General features: G+C 34.1%; 1 protein-coding gene across 1 annotated transcript in view; it reads right to left on the bottom strand.

Moving 5' to 3' along the window:
• Nucleotides 1-1,759: 1,759 nt before the first annotated feature.
• The window catches only part of SERINC1 (serine incorporator 1), a 32,655-nt gene continuing 17,529 nt past the window's right edge, over nucleotides 1,760-16,885 (bottom strand). The window contains exons 3-10 of the mRNA XM_082406218.1: nucleotides 14,722-14,891; nucleotides 9,819-9,898; nucleotides 9,436-9,573; nucleotides 7,560-7,729; nucleotides 7,364-7,454; nucleotides 5,645-5,789; nucleotides 5,299-5,529; nucleotides 1,760-3,364 (exon numbers count right to left, since the gene is read on the bottom strand). Of these exons, the coding sequence (XP_082262344.1) occupies nucleotides 3,229-3,364; nucleotides 5,299-5,529; nucleotides 5,645-5,789; nucleotides 7,364-7,454; nucleotides 7,560-7,729; nucleotides 9,436-9,573; nucleotides 9,819-9,898; nucleotides 14,722-14,891 (1,161 nt within the window). The 3' untranslated portion in view covers nucleotides 1,760-3,228. The remainder of the gene's footprint in view (nucleotides 3,365-5,298; nucleotides 5,530-5,644; nucleotides 5,790-7,363; nucleotides 7,455-7,559; nucleotides 7,730-9,435; nucleotides 9,574-9,818; nucleotides 9,899-14,721; nucleotides 14,892-16,885) is intronic.

The following is a 16,885-nucleotide window of genomic DNA, read 5'->3' as shown; positions in this document are numbered from 1 at the left end:
AGACTTAACTACAATACAAATAAGCTAGACCTTGACAATTTTGAGGCATACTGGCATATTTTGTAGTGCCCCTCAATTTGGGTTTACTTGATGTTTCTTCCCATTAGACTGGGATTATGAGTTTTGGGAAAGATCATAGAAGTGAAGTGCCACTTTCAACACATGAAAGGTAAATGCTATCATCAACCTGATTTTTCACTGCTGATACTAACCTTGACTTACTAAATTGAGCCCAAAGCTGCTGTAATACCTCTTGTGCAGTCTCAAAACCAACCCAAGCAGCCCAGTCAGCCTTTGTAATTTGTACACACACACACACACACATACCCTATTGGTCTGTCTCTCTGGAACAGGACAGTACTAAAAAGGGTGTAACAATGGCCAAATAGTGACAAGTTGTCTATTTAGGTCTTCTGCCCATTTTTTGATTGGGTTTTTTTTTTTAATATTAAGCTGTATGAGCTGTTTGTATATTTTGGAAATTAATCCCATGTCAGTAGCATCATTTGCAAATAGTTTCTCCCATTCTGCAGTTTGTCTTTTGTTTATGGTTTCCTTTGCTGTGCAAAAGCTTTTAAGTTTAATTAGGTCACATTCATTTACTTTTATTTCCATTATTCTAGGAGACGGGTCCAAAAAAAAAGTGCTGCAATTTATGTCAGAGTGTTTTGCCTATGTTTTCCTCTAGGAGTTTTATAGTATCCGGTCTTACATTAGGTCTTTAATCCATTTTATTTTTGTATATGGTATTAAACAATGTTCTAATTTCATTCTTTTACATGTAGCTGTCCAGTTTTCCCAGCACCACTTACTGAAGACTGTCTTTTCTCCATTGTATATTCTTGCCTTTGTCATAGATTGTCCACAAGTGTGTGGGTTTATTTCCAGGCTTTCTATCCTGTTCCATTGATGTGTTTTTTTGTCCCAGTGCCATTACTGCTTTGATTACTGTAGCTTTGTAGTATAGTCTGAAATCAGGGAACGTGATTCCTCCAGCTCCAGTTTTCTTTTTCAAGATTGTTTTGGCTATTTGGGGCTTTTTGTGTTTCCATACAAGTTAAAAATTTTTTTGTTCCAGTTCTGTGAAGAATGCCATTGGCAATTTGATAGGGATTGCATTGAATCTGTAGGTTGCTGTGGGTAGTATGGTCATTTTAATACTGAGTCTTCCAAGCCAAGAATATGGTATATCTTTCCATCTGTTTGTGTTGTCTTCGGTTTCCCTCATCTGCATCTTAAGTTTTCAGAGTACAGGTCTTTTGCCTCCTTAGGTAGGTTTATTTCTAGGTATTTTATTCTTTTTGATGCGAAGGTAAATGGGATTGTTTCTTTAATTTCTCTTCCTGGTATTTCACTGTTATGGAATAGAGCATTTTATTATTTTTTTTTTAATACTATCTATCTTAATTGTTAGAGAAAGAAGCATCAGTTGGCCACTCAGGGAAAAAATGCCTGGAGGACACAGCAAGTGTAGAATATCTATCAATCAATCAAATGAATTAAAAATATTCTCCAAACTTAACTGGTCTCCCTCCTGAAGGTTCTTTAGGAGAACACCACTTGAGTTACCTTTGAGATCCACTCAGGAGTTTCTTACAGAGGACCAAAAGGGTGAATTATCACCTTAAAAACAATTCAGTTTTTCAGTACAGAAAATGGTTAACCCTTAGTGTCACGTTCTTTAATACACACGAAGAATGTAGATCTGAATATTGTACTACCTAAATTCGAACTGCTAAAGAATTAATACTCCACACACTTTCTCTGAATTCATTTATTTAAAGATAGAACACAGCCATTTGAAATGAACACAATATCAACACAGGTGGGAAATTAAATTGTTACACTTCATTCACATTAATAAATATCTTAAAAGAAGCAAATGTAGATTTTAAGATTCATTAAGACACTAATGACAAGTAACTAAGAGTTTCTACCTAAGTTAACACTGATACTGCTTGATTTTCAGGTTGAAAGATTATAATAACCTATATATTTCAATTGGATGGCAGCAAATACAAAAGCATCTTTTGAACTGTATAGTATACTGTAAGCAGGAGTTTACTCTACAGCAGTCCATCATTCTCCTGGCCTGTCTGTGTGTAGAAGAAGGCATGCTGGACACCAGCAACTCACATCACATAAATTATCCACCACTCACAAGGTGTAAAATCTATTATGCATATATTTGAATAGTAATTATTTTTGAATGCCAGAAAGAATGCCAGTTGTTTTGACAGACTTGGGATTTCCCAGCTTTGCCACTGATTAGCTGTGTTTAAGCCTATGCTTCAGTTTCTTCATTTTTTAAATGAGAAAACTAAATTAGACTTTGTCTACTGAAGCCTATTTTGCAGTTTCTTCCTGTTCTGTCAAAAGTTTATCAACTCTGATTTTCAAAACGAAATTTCCAACTGATTTTCAGCCTCCTTCTAACCCATGATTATCCTTTTCAAGACCTTTGTCTAAATCCTTCAGAGTTCCTAACCACTCCACTGAACCCACTGAACACATTTTAACACATCTGCATGTGTTTATAATGACCAAAACAAAGTTCACTGTGTAAGTAAGGAAGGCCATCCCTACCCAGGAATCATTACAAACCAACTTGGGTATTCAATTTAGTACCCACCACCAGCAATCTTTCTTTGAAAGCTCTGTGTCTCAATCTCCACCATAAGCTACACTGTTGTCAATCAAACACTCCATATCTGTGTAAGTTCCTTCTCTTCACATCAAGGGAAAAATCTGAAAAGATTTTTTAGAAAACTGGCATTTAACTGACTTGTTTATACAATTTTAGGATAGCCATGTTCTTTGCAGTATCCTGTAGGGCAAGGCATCAAATAATTCAGAAGGCAGCCATACATTTCTTTTCGTATTTTTCTAAAACAGCTTAAGTTCTAACAATTTAAAAATCAAACTGTCAAGCAGTTTTGTTTTTATTCTTTTCACAGGTACTGAGCAAAGGATAAACCTAACAATGTCCACTTCTCCTAACTTACCACCACCAACATACTCAAAACTCTGCTTCAATCTAAAACACCTATCAATGTGCTTGTCAAGACTATAATGAATAAAATGGCAAGCGGTAAAATCTAATTCATGCCAGAACACTGGAGAAGTTACATGGGAAGCACACATATACGCAACTTTACGAAAGCTGGGAATACTGTTAATTTCAAATAAGTGATGATCAAAGTGAGACTTTCATGCCAGAAGTTCCGTTCAGTCAAAATCACGATTTGTAAGAACAAGTGGTGCCACCAGTGTCCAAACATACAGCACAATGCCAATCCAACTAGAAGAGATTTTCACCCAGACAGCTGTCCACTGACTTTTCATCTCACGAGAAGGCTCATACCTAAAATTTAAGGAAAACAAAACGGGGAGAGAGGTTGGAATATCGGTCATCAAGCCATCAGGCTTCATTACTTCAGAAATATTCTTTGTAAATAATTTGTAATAACAGATATACAGTTGCTGGACTAATTATCTGTTGCCTTGCTTTTCCACACCTCTTTGATAGCTAATGTGAAGATAAAAAAAAATCAATTTCCTTTAAAGGAGTAGAGGACATAGGCCTCTGAAATAGCTCTTGTAGATAATACTCAGAGAATATGTTTTTCTGGCTCACTAATTTACGAGATAGAGAAATGGGAGTGTGACCTCTAGATAAATAAGACATTATAACATAAAGACTTAGCAATTCTAAACTGTATAAAGAATATAATCTGGGGCTTCCCTGGTGGCGCAGTGGTTGAGAATCTGCCTGCCAATGCAGGGGACATGGGTTCGAGCCCTGGTCTGGGAAGATCCCACATGCCACGGAGCAACTGGGCCCGTGAGCCACGACTGCTGAGCCTGCGCGTCTGGAGCCTGTGCTCCGCAACAGGAGAGGCCAAGACACTGAGAGGTCTGCGCATCGCGATGAGGAGTGGCCCCCACTTGCCACAACTAGAGAAAGCCCTCGCACAGAAACGAAGACCCAGCACAGCCATAAATAAATAAATAAATAAATAAAAAAGAATATAATCTGTTCAGAGTGTATATGGGAACCCCTTCCACCTTCTCAGATTCAAGAAACTGGGAAGGAAATACATCCCAAAGTTAGCTGACTTTTATGTTGATGGAACATACCAAAAATATTTTTCATCTAATCTTAACATTTACTATTAACCTGACAGCCAAAGCTGTGAATTACTGAGAACTATTTGGGTTCTTATACCTTAAGAAGCTGCAGTGTAGGAATTTTTAAATATATGTATTTTTCAATAATAAATGCTGATAGAGGCTGCTCTCAAAGAAATAAAGCAAAGAATAATCTTTTCTCTACATGTTTTGCTGGTATTCAAAGCCCTCTTACAAACTGTTAAGGATATTATGCATTAAAAATTATTAAAAATAGAACTGCCCTAACCATATAGTTCAACTTGAATCTTAAATCTTTCAGTAATCCTTTGGACAAAATCGTAATTTTTTTAAATTAATTTATTTATTTTTGTCTGCACTGGGTGTTTGTTGCTGTGTGCGTGGGCTTTCTCTAGTTGCGGTGAGGAGGGGGCTACTCTTCGCTGCGGTGCGCGGGCTTCTCATTGCAGTGGCTTCTTTTGTTGCAGAGCATGGGCTCTAGGCACAGGCTCAGGAGTTGTGGCTCACGGGCTTAGTTGCTCCGCGGCATGTGGGATCTTCCCGGACCAGGGCTCGAACCCGTGTCCCCTGCATTGGCAGGCGGATTCTTAACCACTGTGCCACCAAGGAAGTCCCAAAATTAGAATTTTTAAAAACAAAATATAAACCGCTATCTTCCAACTAACAGAAAAAGATTTATTAGTTTTGAAGTGATAAAAAAACAAATTAGTTTTGAAGAATTCTAAGAATCCATCTATGTTAATGTATTCGCACCTCAATTTTGAAATCTTCAAAGATTTTAATGACAAAGTTTGAACAAAACAGAAGAAACGTATCTTTTTATTGTACTATGTTGGGAACTGGTTAGTATTAAAAAGAAAAGCAAGCACTGTGTTTGATCAACTGTCAACATGTATTTCCCTAAGCAATGTGTTAGTTTCATGAAACTTTATTTCAGTCTCTTCAAGATTTGGAAATATTTCAATGACTGTTATTGCTGAAGCAAGGAAATAAAGCCTGCATGTCTGAAACTGATCTCACTATTCATTTAGTTGTAAATTTTGAAATATATTGGAGGATTAAAAAGTACTCAATACCACATTTAACAATGGAATCACAAAAAAGCCATCAGTTTCCACATGCAAAGTTTTCATGAAATATAAGTACCTGTACCAGTTGGTAAGGGTCATCATGATATAAAGCGAAGCCAGGAAAAGCATAAAGTGAAAGAAGGAGTAACTGTAAGTGACACCATCCCTTTCATTATCTATAGCTCGGTGAACATCATCTCTGTCCTCCAGTGATCCGTCACTTCTGGCTCCACCATCTTCTATTAATGTTGATTCATCACTTGTTAGAGTCAGTTTATTAACCTGACTATTGTTTGAAGTACGGATGCTGCATGGAAGACAGTTTAGAAAGAGAGAAGGAAAAAAAAGGGGAATTTAAAGATTCATATATGAATAATAGCTGGACTTCTTTTTTAAAAAAGAAAATCCATAACTTTTCTTACCTTGAATAAAACACACACAGTAAAAAGAGGATTAGTCCGATAATTCCTTGAGCATGCCACCACTGTACAGACTGCCCCTCCTTTGGGACAGTGCTTGTTGTATTGTATCCAATTATGCTCAGTAGACTTGGGTTGCATTCTGTTTCTATAATGTAAATTAAGGTCAAATTAAAATGTTAGAATAGTATAAAAATTTTTTCAGAGCACAATGTAGTTCTTTTTAACTCTTATACTCTTGCAAATTCAAAACATTTTGTTAGAAAAAGGCACAAACATAACAAAAAAATACTTTAAGATAACATATTTATTTATAGACACCTTTTTATAAAAATTTTATAGTGCTAATTTTATAGACGTGCTTGGAAAACAATTTCATTTTCAACCTCATGCAGGAGCTGAGACATTAAGCTTCTTGTTGATCAGGAAACTGGTGAAATTTAGATGACCTCTCTAAAGCATATAGTAAAGCTCAAGTAGAGTCAAGAATAAAGTTCAGATATTCTAAACTAAAATGCACTGGCTTTTCTATTACAAACTGTGAGATAAACTTTATAAAATGACTATTGTTATTATCAATTTGTCAAACTACATTGTTATATAGTTTATACATAAAATCAGTTACTAGAATTTTAGCAAATAGTTTGTGGAAATGAGCAAATAAGGCATAATGACCTAATGCTTATTCAGCTTCTTGACTCCCGTAAATAAAGAATTTAAATGGGGTTGGTATTCACTTAAGTGTCCCACATATGTTTTCCTCCCACAAAGCCAGATATGTCAATTGCCACCTTATCAATGAAAAATGATTTTTATCCTTAAGCCATTCATATAAGGATAATCCCTAAAGCAAATTACTATTAGTTTTTTTCTAGACACTTACCTGGACAAATATAAGGAATCTTTCTCTAGTATACTAAAAAAAAAAAACAAAAACATTTTCTCCAACTAGTGATAAAGCACCTATGAAATTTATAAACTCAATGAAATATAAGATTCAGAAAACATATTTTATAATTTTTCTTTATTCTGAAGAAGAGAGACCATTTTTTTCCTTTTCAAAAAATAGTACAGTTGACTCTTGAACAACAAGTGGATTAGGGGCACCAACCCCCTCACACAGTCGAAAATCTGCATATAATTTTATGGCTGGCCTCCATATCCAGCCATTCCTATCTGCAGATCGTGTAGTAATGCAGTACATATATTTGAAAAAAATCCATGGATAAGTGGACCTGTGCAGTTCAAAACTCTCTTGTTCAAGGATCGACTGTAATTATTAATTTCTAATTTGTTTCACCACAAATGACATATACGGGCTTCTACTCCCACAGAATGCAATAAAACTGGCCTATAAAAAGATTACAAAGACCAATTATATTCACTTTTAAGGTAATCACAGACAAAAAATAGTAAGTGAAAAAAACTATTTACAGTAGAATCAACAAACATTTTAACAGCTCTTATTTCTTTCTACATATACTATCATATGCACTGTACAAATGAGGTATATTTCTTATAATTTTCATATAATTTCTTATAGTTTTGCTAGTGAAAGAAGAAACTAAGTGAAAAAATATAGCAATACATCAAAGATGAAAATAGTATTATTCCCATTCTCTTCATTTCTCTGTAAGCTTAATTTTACAAAATGACCATCTTTGAAAAACGAAAAGCTGTAGGATTCATTAAAAAGAAACAAATCCAGGCAAACGAACATACCTGGTTCATTAGTCATAGCAGACCATGTCAAATACATTGTGTAGACTGTAATTACTGAAGACTGTAACAAACCAGATCTTGGTTGTGATTCCTACAAAAAAACAAGCAAAACAGAAAAATATTGTTATCATTCAAGATTTAGAAAAACTTAAAAAATAGAAGCTTCATAAAAATTAATGAACTAATCCAAGCTTACTTGGATCTTTGGCAGTATAGACATTACAGAAGCACCAAGGCAGAGGAGCATGTTGACACTGATGAACGCTTTATTTTCTGCACAACTGGCTGGATGAGTATAGTAAACAAAAAATAGGACGATAGCAACTAAAGACAGCAGATAATTCAGAGCTGTAGCTGATAACAAAGCTGTGAAAGAAATACATTGGACAATTAGATTTTATCACTAATATTAGGAATTAGGCATACAGCTCATTTTACAAGCAATCTTATTCAAAAATATTACTTTAAGCAACTAACATTGTGTCAGCATTACACAGGCTATATAAGTAGGTAAAGATATTCTGAGCTTTATCACATTAAGAATTTTATAGTCTTAACATATAGCTCATTATGATGATGTGTTTTCAAGGACAATAACATACTAATATGATCTTCATTTATAGTAATATTTACATAGAGTTTCCAAAACACATTCAGATGTATTAGCCATTATTTTCAAAATACAGAAAAATAACTAGGAGGAGAATATTAAGGTTTTTAAAGAATGATAATCATTCAGTTGTAAACAAGGGCATTAAGAAAATTATTTTGTTAATGCTAAGCCTGCAAAACAATGCTTTTCCTCATCAACTAAAATCTTAAAAAAAAAAAAAAATTATTCAAGAGTAAGTCATTATTATTTAGTAAGACAACCTAAGCTTCTTCTAGCACACACACACGTTTTAGTTTCTGTGCTAATGTATGCTTAATATACATGTATTTATGTCGATGTGCCTCACTGACAGGGGATCCATCAAACAGATATTTACTGAGTACCTACAAAGGCCCTAGGGATATAGTAGGGAACAAAGCAGAAACTCTTACACTAGATTTAACATTAAAAAATGAGATATTCTATATAAGTAAATTTTCCAAATGACCAAAGCTCATTTCTTTGAATACCAAACCCTTTATTTTAACCACTGAGATCAAATACCACAAACTAGTTGTATGAGAGAAAATATGAAGCTAGCAGACATGCTGGATTTAGCTTTCATTCTGATTTTTAAAAAAAAATTGTTCTTTTTTTTTAGCTGAAACTCAGATCATTTCACATAAAAATCCAGATTTATGGCTTCTTTTGGAAAAATCAGAAAAATTAAGCAACACTGGGTTCACATTTCCACAAGGCAACTACTAGATGGAACCGAGCAGTAGCTATATGCATTTTAGATAAAGGCCTTTACATTCTCCAATTCATCACAGTCCCTTCTATTAGCAAAAGGATTGAAAATGCACTTAAACCTGGTTCTCCTCCCTCATTTTTGTTACCTGTTGTAAGCATCTGAATTTTGATCCCTGTTTTAGAGTATAACCACAGGACTCAAGCTCATCATTATAAATAAACATTAAATACACTACTGTAAAAATTCCCTTAGGTGTTAGTTACACATAAGGGCATTCTTTGCACTTAGGCAAAATGTTTCAGAGTTGCTTTTTTATTTTTCCTGCTTGCTGATGTTTAAGAATTGTACCACTGTTTGTTCATCTATTCCTAGCAGTCCTTGTCCCTTTAATATTTTACTTTTAACCTTCTGTAGGCTTCCCAGGAAATTAGGCTATAAAATATACATGCATTCAGCAGTAGGCTTTGGAACTTCTATTTTAGCCATTCATGGTCTTCTGGATTATTTCCTGGTTCTTGGGTATGTTCCTAGTTGACATGCCAAAAACTCTCTCTACAAGTAAAGTTGCTGATATAATGTGATAAGATGCCACTCACAAACTTAAGCTAAAAACCTCCTCACAGAAAATTATACCATAAAAATCATGATTTTCCCATAGTCTACATATCTGTTCTCACTTTCAAAGTTCAACTATCTTGAAGATGTTCTGTAAGACAAAAAGCTTACCTGCGTACCAACATCTTGAGTTCCCTTCTTCCATTTTTTCAACCCATGATTCATTCCACGAATGGGCAAAATCAATGAGTAAGACTAGCTGTATGAGAATGAAGCAAAAGGCACCTGCCATGCCTACGTAAAACCACACTGAAAGAAAAAAAAAAGCAAAAAACCACAAATGAGTGACTGGTTCACTTTTCATTATTTCATTTTCACAATCAATACACAAAAGGAAAAATAAAATTTTACATAAATGCCTTGATTTTGCCAACCGGGGGCGGGGGGAGGAAAAGGAAAAAACAAAACAAATAGTTACAGTTCCAGGCAACAATTATTTCAATTTCCTTATAAAATATCAACATCACACAAAGAAAAAAAAAAAGATTTCTTACCAGTTGTAAAAGTTCCTTCTGGAATGAAGAAGGCCCCAATAATAATTGCAACTGCTGCAGCAAATTTAAAGAACCAGAATCTAAAACAAAAAGAAATAATTTTTTATTAATAAATATTAATTCAACAAGTAATTTCACATATGAAATCTTTGAAGAGCTATTCTTAAAGAATAGCTACACTTTATGTGACTATTCTATTCTTTCTGAGGATATCCTGAAAACGAGAAGTGAAGAATATCATGTAAACTATTTTAGGACAGTTTTAATTCATTATGATAAAATGAGAATATTAGTTTCATTTCACAGTTTTATTTTACATTACACCAATAGCTATTATAATTGGTGTACATGAAAAGTGTAAATAAGGTACACTGTACAAATGAATAGTTTTGAAAACACACAATAAATGCCTGGAAAACAGATTTCCACTAGCTAGCCAGATGAGTTGAAAGAACCAGAGAAGACATAAAAGCTTAAGAATTCTGCCACAGAAAGGAGCAAGAAGTGAGAAGCAGGTGTTCAGAGTCAGAGAGAACCCTAGATATAACAGGATCAATAAACTTACCTGAAGACAACTGGTAGAGATTTGAGGCATCTGCTACTTCAAATGTGGAAGCAGCAATGCAAAACTACAAGGAACATGAAGAATCAAGAAAACATTTCACCACCAAAAGAAAACAATAATCCTGCAATAATTGAGCACAAAGGCATAAAATCTTGCAGTCTAGCAGATAAAGAATTCAAAACAGCTGTTTTGAGAAAACTCAATGAGCTATAAGAAAACACAAAGATAATTCAACAAAAACCAGGAAAAAAATATATGAATAAAATGAGAAATTTAACAAAGAGACAGAAATCATAAAAAAGAACCAAACATACTCTGGAGCTGAAGAATTCAACAAAAGACATGAAAAAAATACAATAGAGATCTGCAGAAGGGCAGATCAAATGGAAGACAGAAAAAGCAGACAGGAATTTTGATATAACCCAATCAGGGGTGAACAGAGAAAAAAATGAAAAAGAGGGAAGAAAGCCTCAGTAATCTATGGAATTCAAATATTAGAATGATTGGGTTCCAGAAGGAGAAGAGAGGAAGAAGGGGGCAGAAAGTTTATTTAAAGAAATAATAGCTGAGAACTTCCTAAATCTGGACATCCAAGTTCACAAAGCTAATAGATCACACTATCAGCTCAATGCAAACAAACCTTTTAAGCCATATTATATAATGAAAACTGTCAAAAATCAAAGAACATGAGAGAATCCTAAAAGCAGCCAGATGAAAAAAAGATTGTAATCTACAAAGTCATTTCCATCAGGCTCTCAGTGGATTTCTCAGTAGAAAACCGTATAGGCCAAGAGAGAGTAGAATGACTTTAAGAGACATACTCAAAGTGTTGAAAGGAAAAACATGCCAGCCAAGATTGCTCTGTCCAGCAAAGTTATCCTTCAGATACGAAGGAGAAATAAAGATTTTCCCAGTCAAAATCCAAAGAATTCACCACCACTAAACTTGTCTTGTAAAAAATGGTGAAAGGAATTCTTCAAGCTGAAACGAAAAGACACTAAATTAGTGACACGAAAACATACAAAAGTATACAACACACTGGTAAATGGAAATACACAGATTTAGAAGAATCTAATTCTTTAATAGGATGGTGTGTTAACTATGTAACTGTAGTATAAAGATTAAAGAGAGTATTAAAAAACAATAGCTATTATAATTGGTTAATAAATATACAATATAAAAAGAGATAAATTGTGATATCAAAAAAATAAGAGGAGTAAATGGGTAAAATGGGTAGGTCTTTTGTATGCAACTGAAGTTGCTATCAGCTTAAAATGGGCTGTTTTATCTATAAGATGTTTTATGTAAGCCTCATGGTAACCACAAAGCAAAAACCTAAACTAGATTTACAGAAAATAGGGAAGCAGACCATACCACCAATTTACAAAGAAAATCACCAATTTACATAGGCGTTAACAAAGAAAAAAGAAATTATGGAAATATGAAACAGCCAGACAGCAATGAATAAGATGACATCAGTAAGTCCTTCATATCAATAATTACGCTAAATGTAAATGTAATGAATTCACCAACCAAAAGGCACAGTGGCTGGATGAATTTTTAAAAAAAACTGAAAAAGACACAAACAAATGGAAAGATAACTTGTGTTTGTGAATCTGAAGAATAGTTAAAATGTCCATACTACCCAAAGCCACCTATAGATTCAAAGTACTCCCTATAAAAATTTCAATGCCACTTACAAAAAAATAGAAAAAACAATCCTAAAATTTGTTATGTAACTACAAAAGACCCCAAATAGCCAAATCAGTCATGAGAAGGACAAAGCTGGAAATATGACACTTACTGATTTCAAACTATACTACAAAGCTACAGTAATTAAAACAGTAGTACCATAAAAGAAGACACATAGACCAATGGAATAGAATAGAGAGAGCTTAGTAATAAACCCTTCCATTTTGGATCAACAAATATTTGACAAGGGAGTCAAGAACACTCAATGGGGAAAGGAGTCTCTTCAACAGTCTTTGGAAAACTGGGTAACCACAGAAAAATGAAAATGGACTCCTTTATTACACGACTCACAAAATTAACTCAAAATGGATTAAAGACTTAAACATTTAAGACCTGATACCATAAAAGATATCAATACTAGAAAGATGCTGATACTGGGAAGAAGAAAGTAAGGAAGAAACTCCACAACATTAGTCTTGGCAATGAGTTTTTGGATGAGACAGCAAAAGTACAAGCAACAAAAGTAAAATCAAACAAGTGGGACTATATCAAACTAACAAGCTTCTGCAAAGCAAAAGGAACAATCAACAAAATGAAAAGACAACCTACAGAATAGGAGAAAATATTTGCAAACCATGTATCAAAAAATGGTTAATATCAAATATATATAAAGAACTCATACAACTCATTAAAAAACAAACAATCCAATTAAAAAATGGACAGAGGAACTAAATATTTTTCCAAAGAAGGCATACAAATGGCCAACAGGCATATGAAAAGGTGCTCAACATCACTAATCATCAGAGAAATGTAAATCAAAACCATTATGAGATATCACCACCTCAGACCTATTAGAATGGCTATCATGATGACAAGAAATAACAAGTGTTGGTAAGAATGTGGTGAAATGGGAACCCTTATGCACTGTTAGTGGGAATGTACACTAGTTCAGCCATTATGGAAAACAGTATGAAGGTTCCTCAAAAAAAATAAAAGTGGAACTACCATACAATCCAGCAATCCCACTTCTACATATATATCCAAAGAAAGTGAAAATAGGGTACTGAAACGATATCTGCACATCCATGTTTATTGCAGAATTATTCATAATTGGCAAGATATAAAAACAACCTTAAGTATCTGTCAACAGATGAATAAAGAAACTGTAGTATATATACACAATGGAATATTATTCAGCCATGAGAAAGAAGGAAATCCTGTCATTTGCAACAACATGGGTGGACCTTGAGGGCATTATGCTAAGTGAGATAAGCCAGACAAAGAAAAACAAAGATTTATGATATTACCAATATGTGGAATCTGAAAAAGAAAAATATACTTTAAAGCTTCTAAGAGACTAGATCTTAACTGTTCTCGTCACAACTAACAAATAATAATTACGTGATGTGATAGAGGTGTTAGCTAATACTATGATGGTAATCATATTGTAATATATAAAAGTATGAAATTAGCACTTTGTACACTTTAAACCTAACACGATGTTATATATCAATTATATCTCAATTTAAAAAAAAACATTAACAGTGACATGAGTGCTTAGTGCATGCTTTGAGAAGAATGTTATCTCATGAAATGACTGTGATAGCCATCCTGTAATGCACTTTGAGAAGTGTTTAAAAACACATTTAGTAAAGATGTTTTAAGAGTGCAAAAAAAATTAAAATTAAAAAATTAAAACAACCAATGACTAAGGGAACAAAATAAACAAAATAAAATCAACCTGGCACAGCACATCTTTTTTCATTAATATTTATATTTCACTTGTTCATTCTTCCTGTCTTTGGTAGCATGTTAATAGATAAGCGATAACAGATATTCCAAAAAATTTTTTTAATTTATGGGGGGGAAAAAACAGTGATAAAATTCAAAACATTCAAAATTGAGTGTGAGAAGTAGTGCTCTATATTAAGGGAGACTGATAAAAGGGACCCTGAAGTTTCTAGGTTGTTCAGTATAACCATTTAGAAAATCAATCAATCACCTTGTTTCAAAGGAATAAAGTTTTTCATTTTGGTTTCACTGTACATCTTAGGAACTGAGTTCAGTTTTATGTAGTGAGATTGGCCTACAAAAAGCTAAGAGGAGAAGGAGGAATAAGCTCCTCATTATTAGTCACAGATATGATAAATCTTCCTTTTTAGGATGAAAATACAGTTGACCCTTGAACAATGCTGGAGTTAGGGGTGCCAACTCTCTGCATGGTTGAAAATCCATGTATAACTTATAGTCGGCCCTCTGTATCCGAGGTTCCTCATCTGTGAATTCAACCAACTAGAGATCAACATGGATTGTGTAGTACACTGTAGTATTTACTGTTGAAAAAAATCTGCGTATAAGTGGACCTGCACAGTTCAAACCTGCGTTGTTCACAAGGGTCAACTTTATTAAACATTATGCAGAGACTATACCAATAAATGACCCAAGGCTACTACTTAATATTTATATTTCCAAATTCCAACACATTCTCTAGTAGAGACAAGAGGATTTTCTTACCTTGTCATTCATGAATAAAATAATTCTGCAGATTGTTCAAGTTTATTTCACTTTAAACTTTCTTTAGACAGACTCAAAATTACTGAGAAGAGACTATCCAGACTTTATATTGAAGTTTATTAAAAACCTTACCCATTGTGTACTGCAGCTCTAGGATCACTGCTGCTCTTCACTTTGATCATTAACAGAGATAGGAGAAGGTAGAACATAGCCAAGCCAAAGCACAAACGGTATACAGCTTTATAGCCAACCAGAATATTACAAGGGACCACTCCTTTCTCATTCTCACAAAATCCAGGAATCTGAAAACAAAACAAGAATTTGTGATCCAGAATTTTTTCAAGAAAAAATGAAAATTCTGTGTAATCAAATAGTTTAAGGTTTAGAAAATTGAAGTTCACTTTACAGTTTATGCTGAAATGTAATCAAGGTAAGTCTACACATTTTCATAAGACAGAAGTGTAACTCTTGTTTTACTTTATGTGAGCACCGGATAAGCTACAAATGTCAATCCTAAAGTGGATGCTTATTTTAACTTGCAGACTTAATTCTAAGTTTTTTTTAAAACTTGCATTCCACTGGGATATACTAATCACATGTATAAGAGAAAAATACAATCAATAAAAGTGTAAAGAATCACAGAGTAACTAAATCAGTTTCTAAATACTAAAGAAAACAATGATGGCATTTTGAGTTTAGGTCCCTCATTCTACAAGTGTTATTTCTGATAATGGATGGATTTGGATTAACAGCAAAATGGCTGGCTGTATTTTTATTTTTTAACTTGAAATCTTAAAAAAGACTGATGACCATTTCAGAAAATCACACTGGAATCAGAGTACAAGAAAGTATTTTTAAAATATTTTTAAGTGAAACAAATGGGAGTAGATACACTATTCACATATATCAGAGTGAATTACTGCCTCCAGAAACGTTAAAGTAAACCAATATGCCAACATACAACTGTTAATGTGTGCCTTTAAAATCAAGAACCTAAAATTATATTTAAGTTAAGGCAGGTGCTACTTCCTTTTTGCTAGTTCCTGTACAATCTATAAGCTCTTTCTTGGTCTCACTTGAACCCTACTTTCCCAACTTAGTTTAACAATTATGGCAATATGTACTTACCCATACTCACTTGCAACATGTACTCACTAGCACCCTTAATTATCCCATGCCCTTAAATGAGAGCAGCACACCACCTGGCTAATTCCCATCATTAAGTTTTAATTCAATCACCTATATTAGGTTAAGTTGCTACAGTAACAACCTCCAAATATAGGTGGCTTAAACAGCAAAGATGTATTTCTTGCTCACGTACATGTACATGGTTGGTTCTAAGTAGTCAACTAAAAGAATCCAGGCTGCCAGAGAAGCCACCATCTCAAATGATATACAGGTTGTGAGAGAAAAGAAAGGAGAATCTGCATTAGCAAGTAGAGGGTGATGTTTATCACTTCTACTCATAACTCACTGACCAGTACTAGAGACATGACCCTACATATCACAAGCACTCTAGGAAATGCAATTCTCTGATGACCTTCAGAAAGCAGAGAAGCAGAAATATTGGGGGTTACAAACTATCATCTATCAACTAAACCATTCATAACAACAGTCAACTGGATCCATGACAAAAACCATATGAACGTCTTCTGCTTATACCAAGGACTTGAGTAACATTAACTGAGCATCTACATATGCCATGTGCAATGCTACTTTCAAACTGTAATAAGCTCATTTCCCAAACTTACACTATTTTTCCTTACCCCAAAGTCAACCCTAAGCAGACAACTGTGGTTTAAAATGGAGGTTATCTGACATGAACACTCTCTCAAACTCAAATTTTCTATTATCATTCATTTTTCCTTGGAGGAAAAGTAACTTCTATATGCCTTCTCTTGATCACATTCTCTCTCACAGGTTAGATCCCTTATGACTATTCTCAAAATACAAATAATTAAATCTCCCCAGCCTAAAAACTTCTTTAATTCAGCCTCCCTCTAAGACTTACTATCTGCATTACAAAACTCCTTAAATCAGCAGTCTATTCTCATTGGATACATTTCCTCATAGCCATCTAACCCTCCCTCCCAATCCTTCTAGGCCAGCACTCTATAAATGCTTTTTCAAGACACTAGACATATACTGGCTGTCAAATCCCAAGGCTACTTCTTAATCCTCACACTCCTTTACTTTTTTCACACAGACATTATGCTGTCATTCTTAAGACTCTGTTCCTAAGGCCTACTAAACAGGTTCTTGGTTCTCTTTTTTCTCTGTTCCTTCAGAGGTTCCC

This window comes from Balaenoptera borealis, assembly GCF_965194805.1.
Source record: "Balaenoptera borealis genome assembly, chromosome: 9".
Lineage (NCBI taxonomy): Eukaryota > Metazoa > Chordata > Mammalia > Artiodactyla > Balaenopteridae > Balaenoptera > Balaenoptera borealis.
Note: the sequence above shows the minus strand (reverse complement) of the source record. Positions and strands in the feature narration are given on the sequence as shown.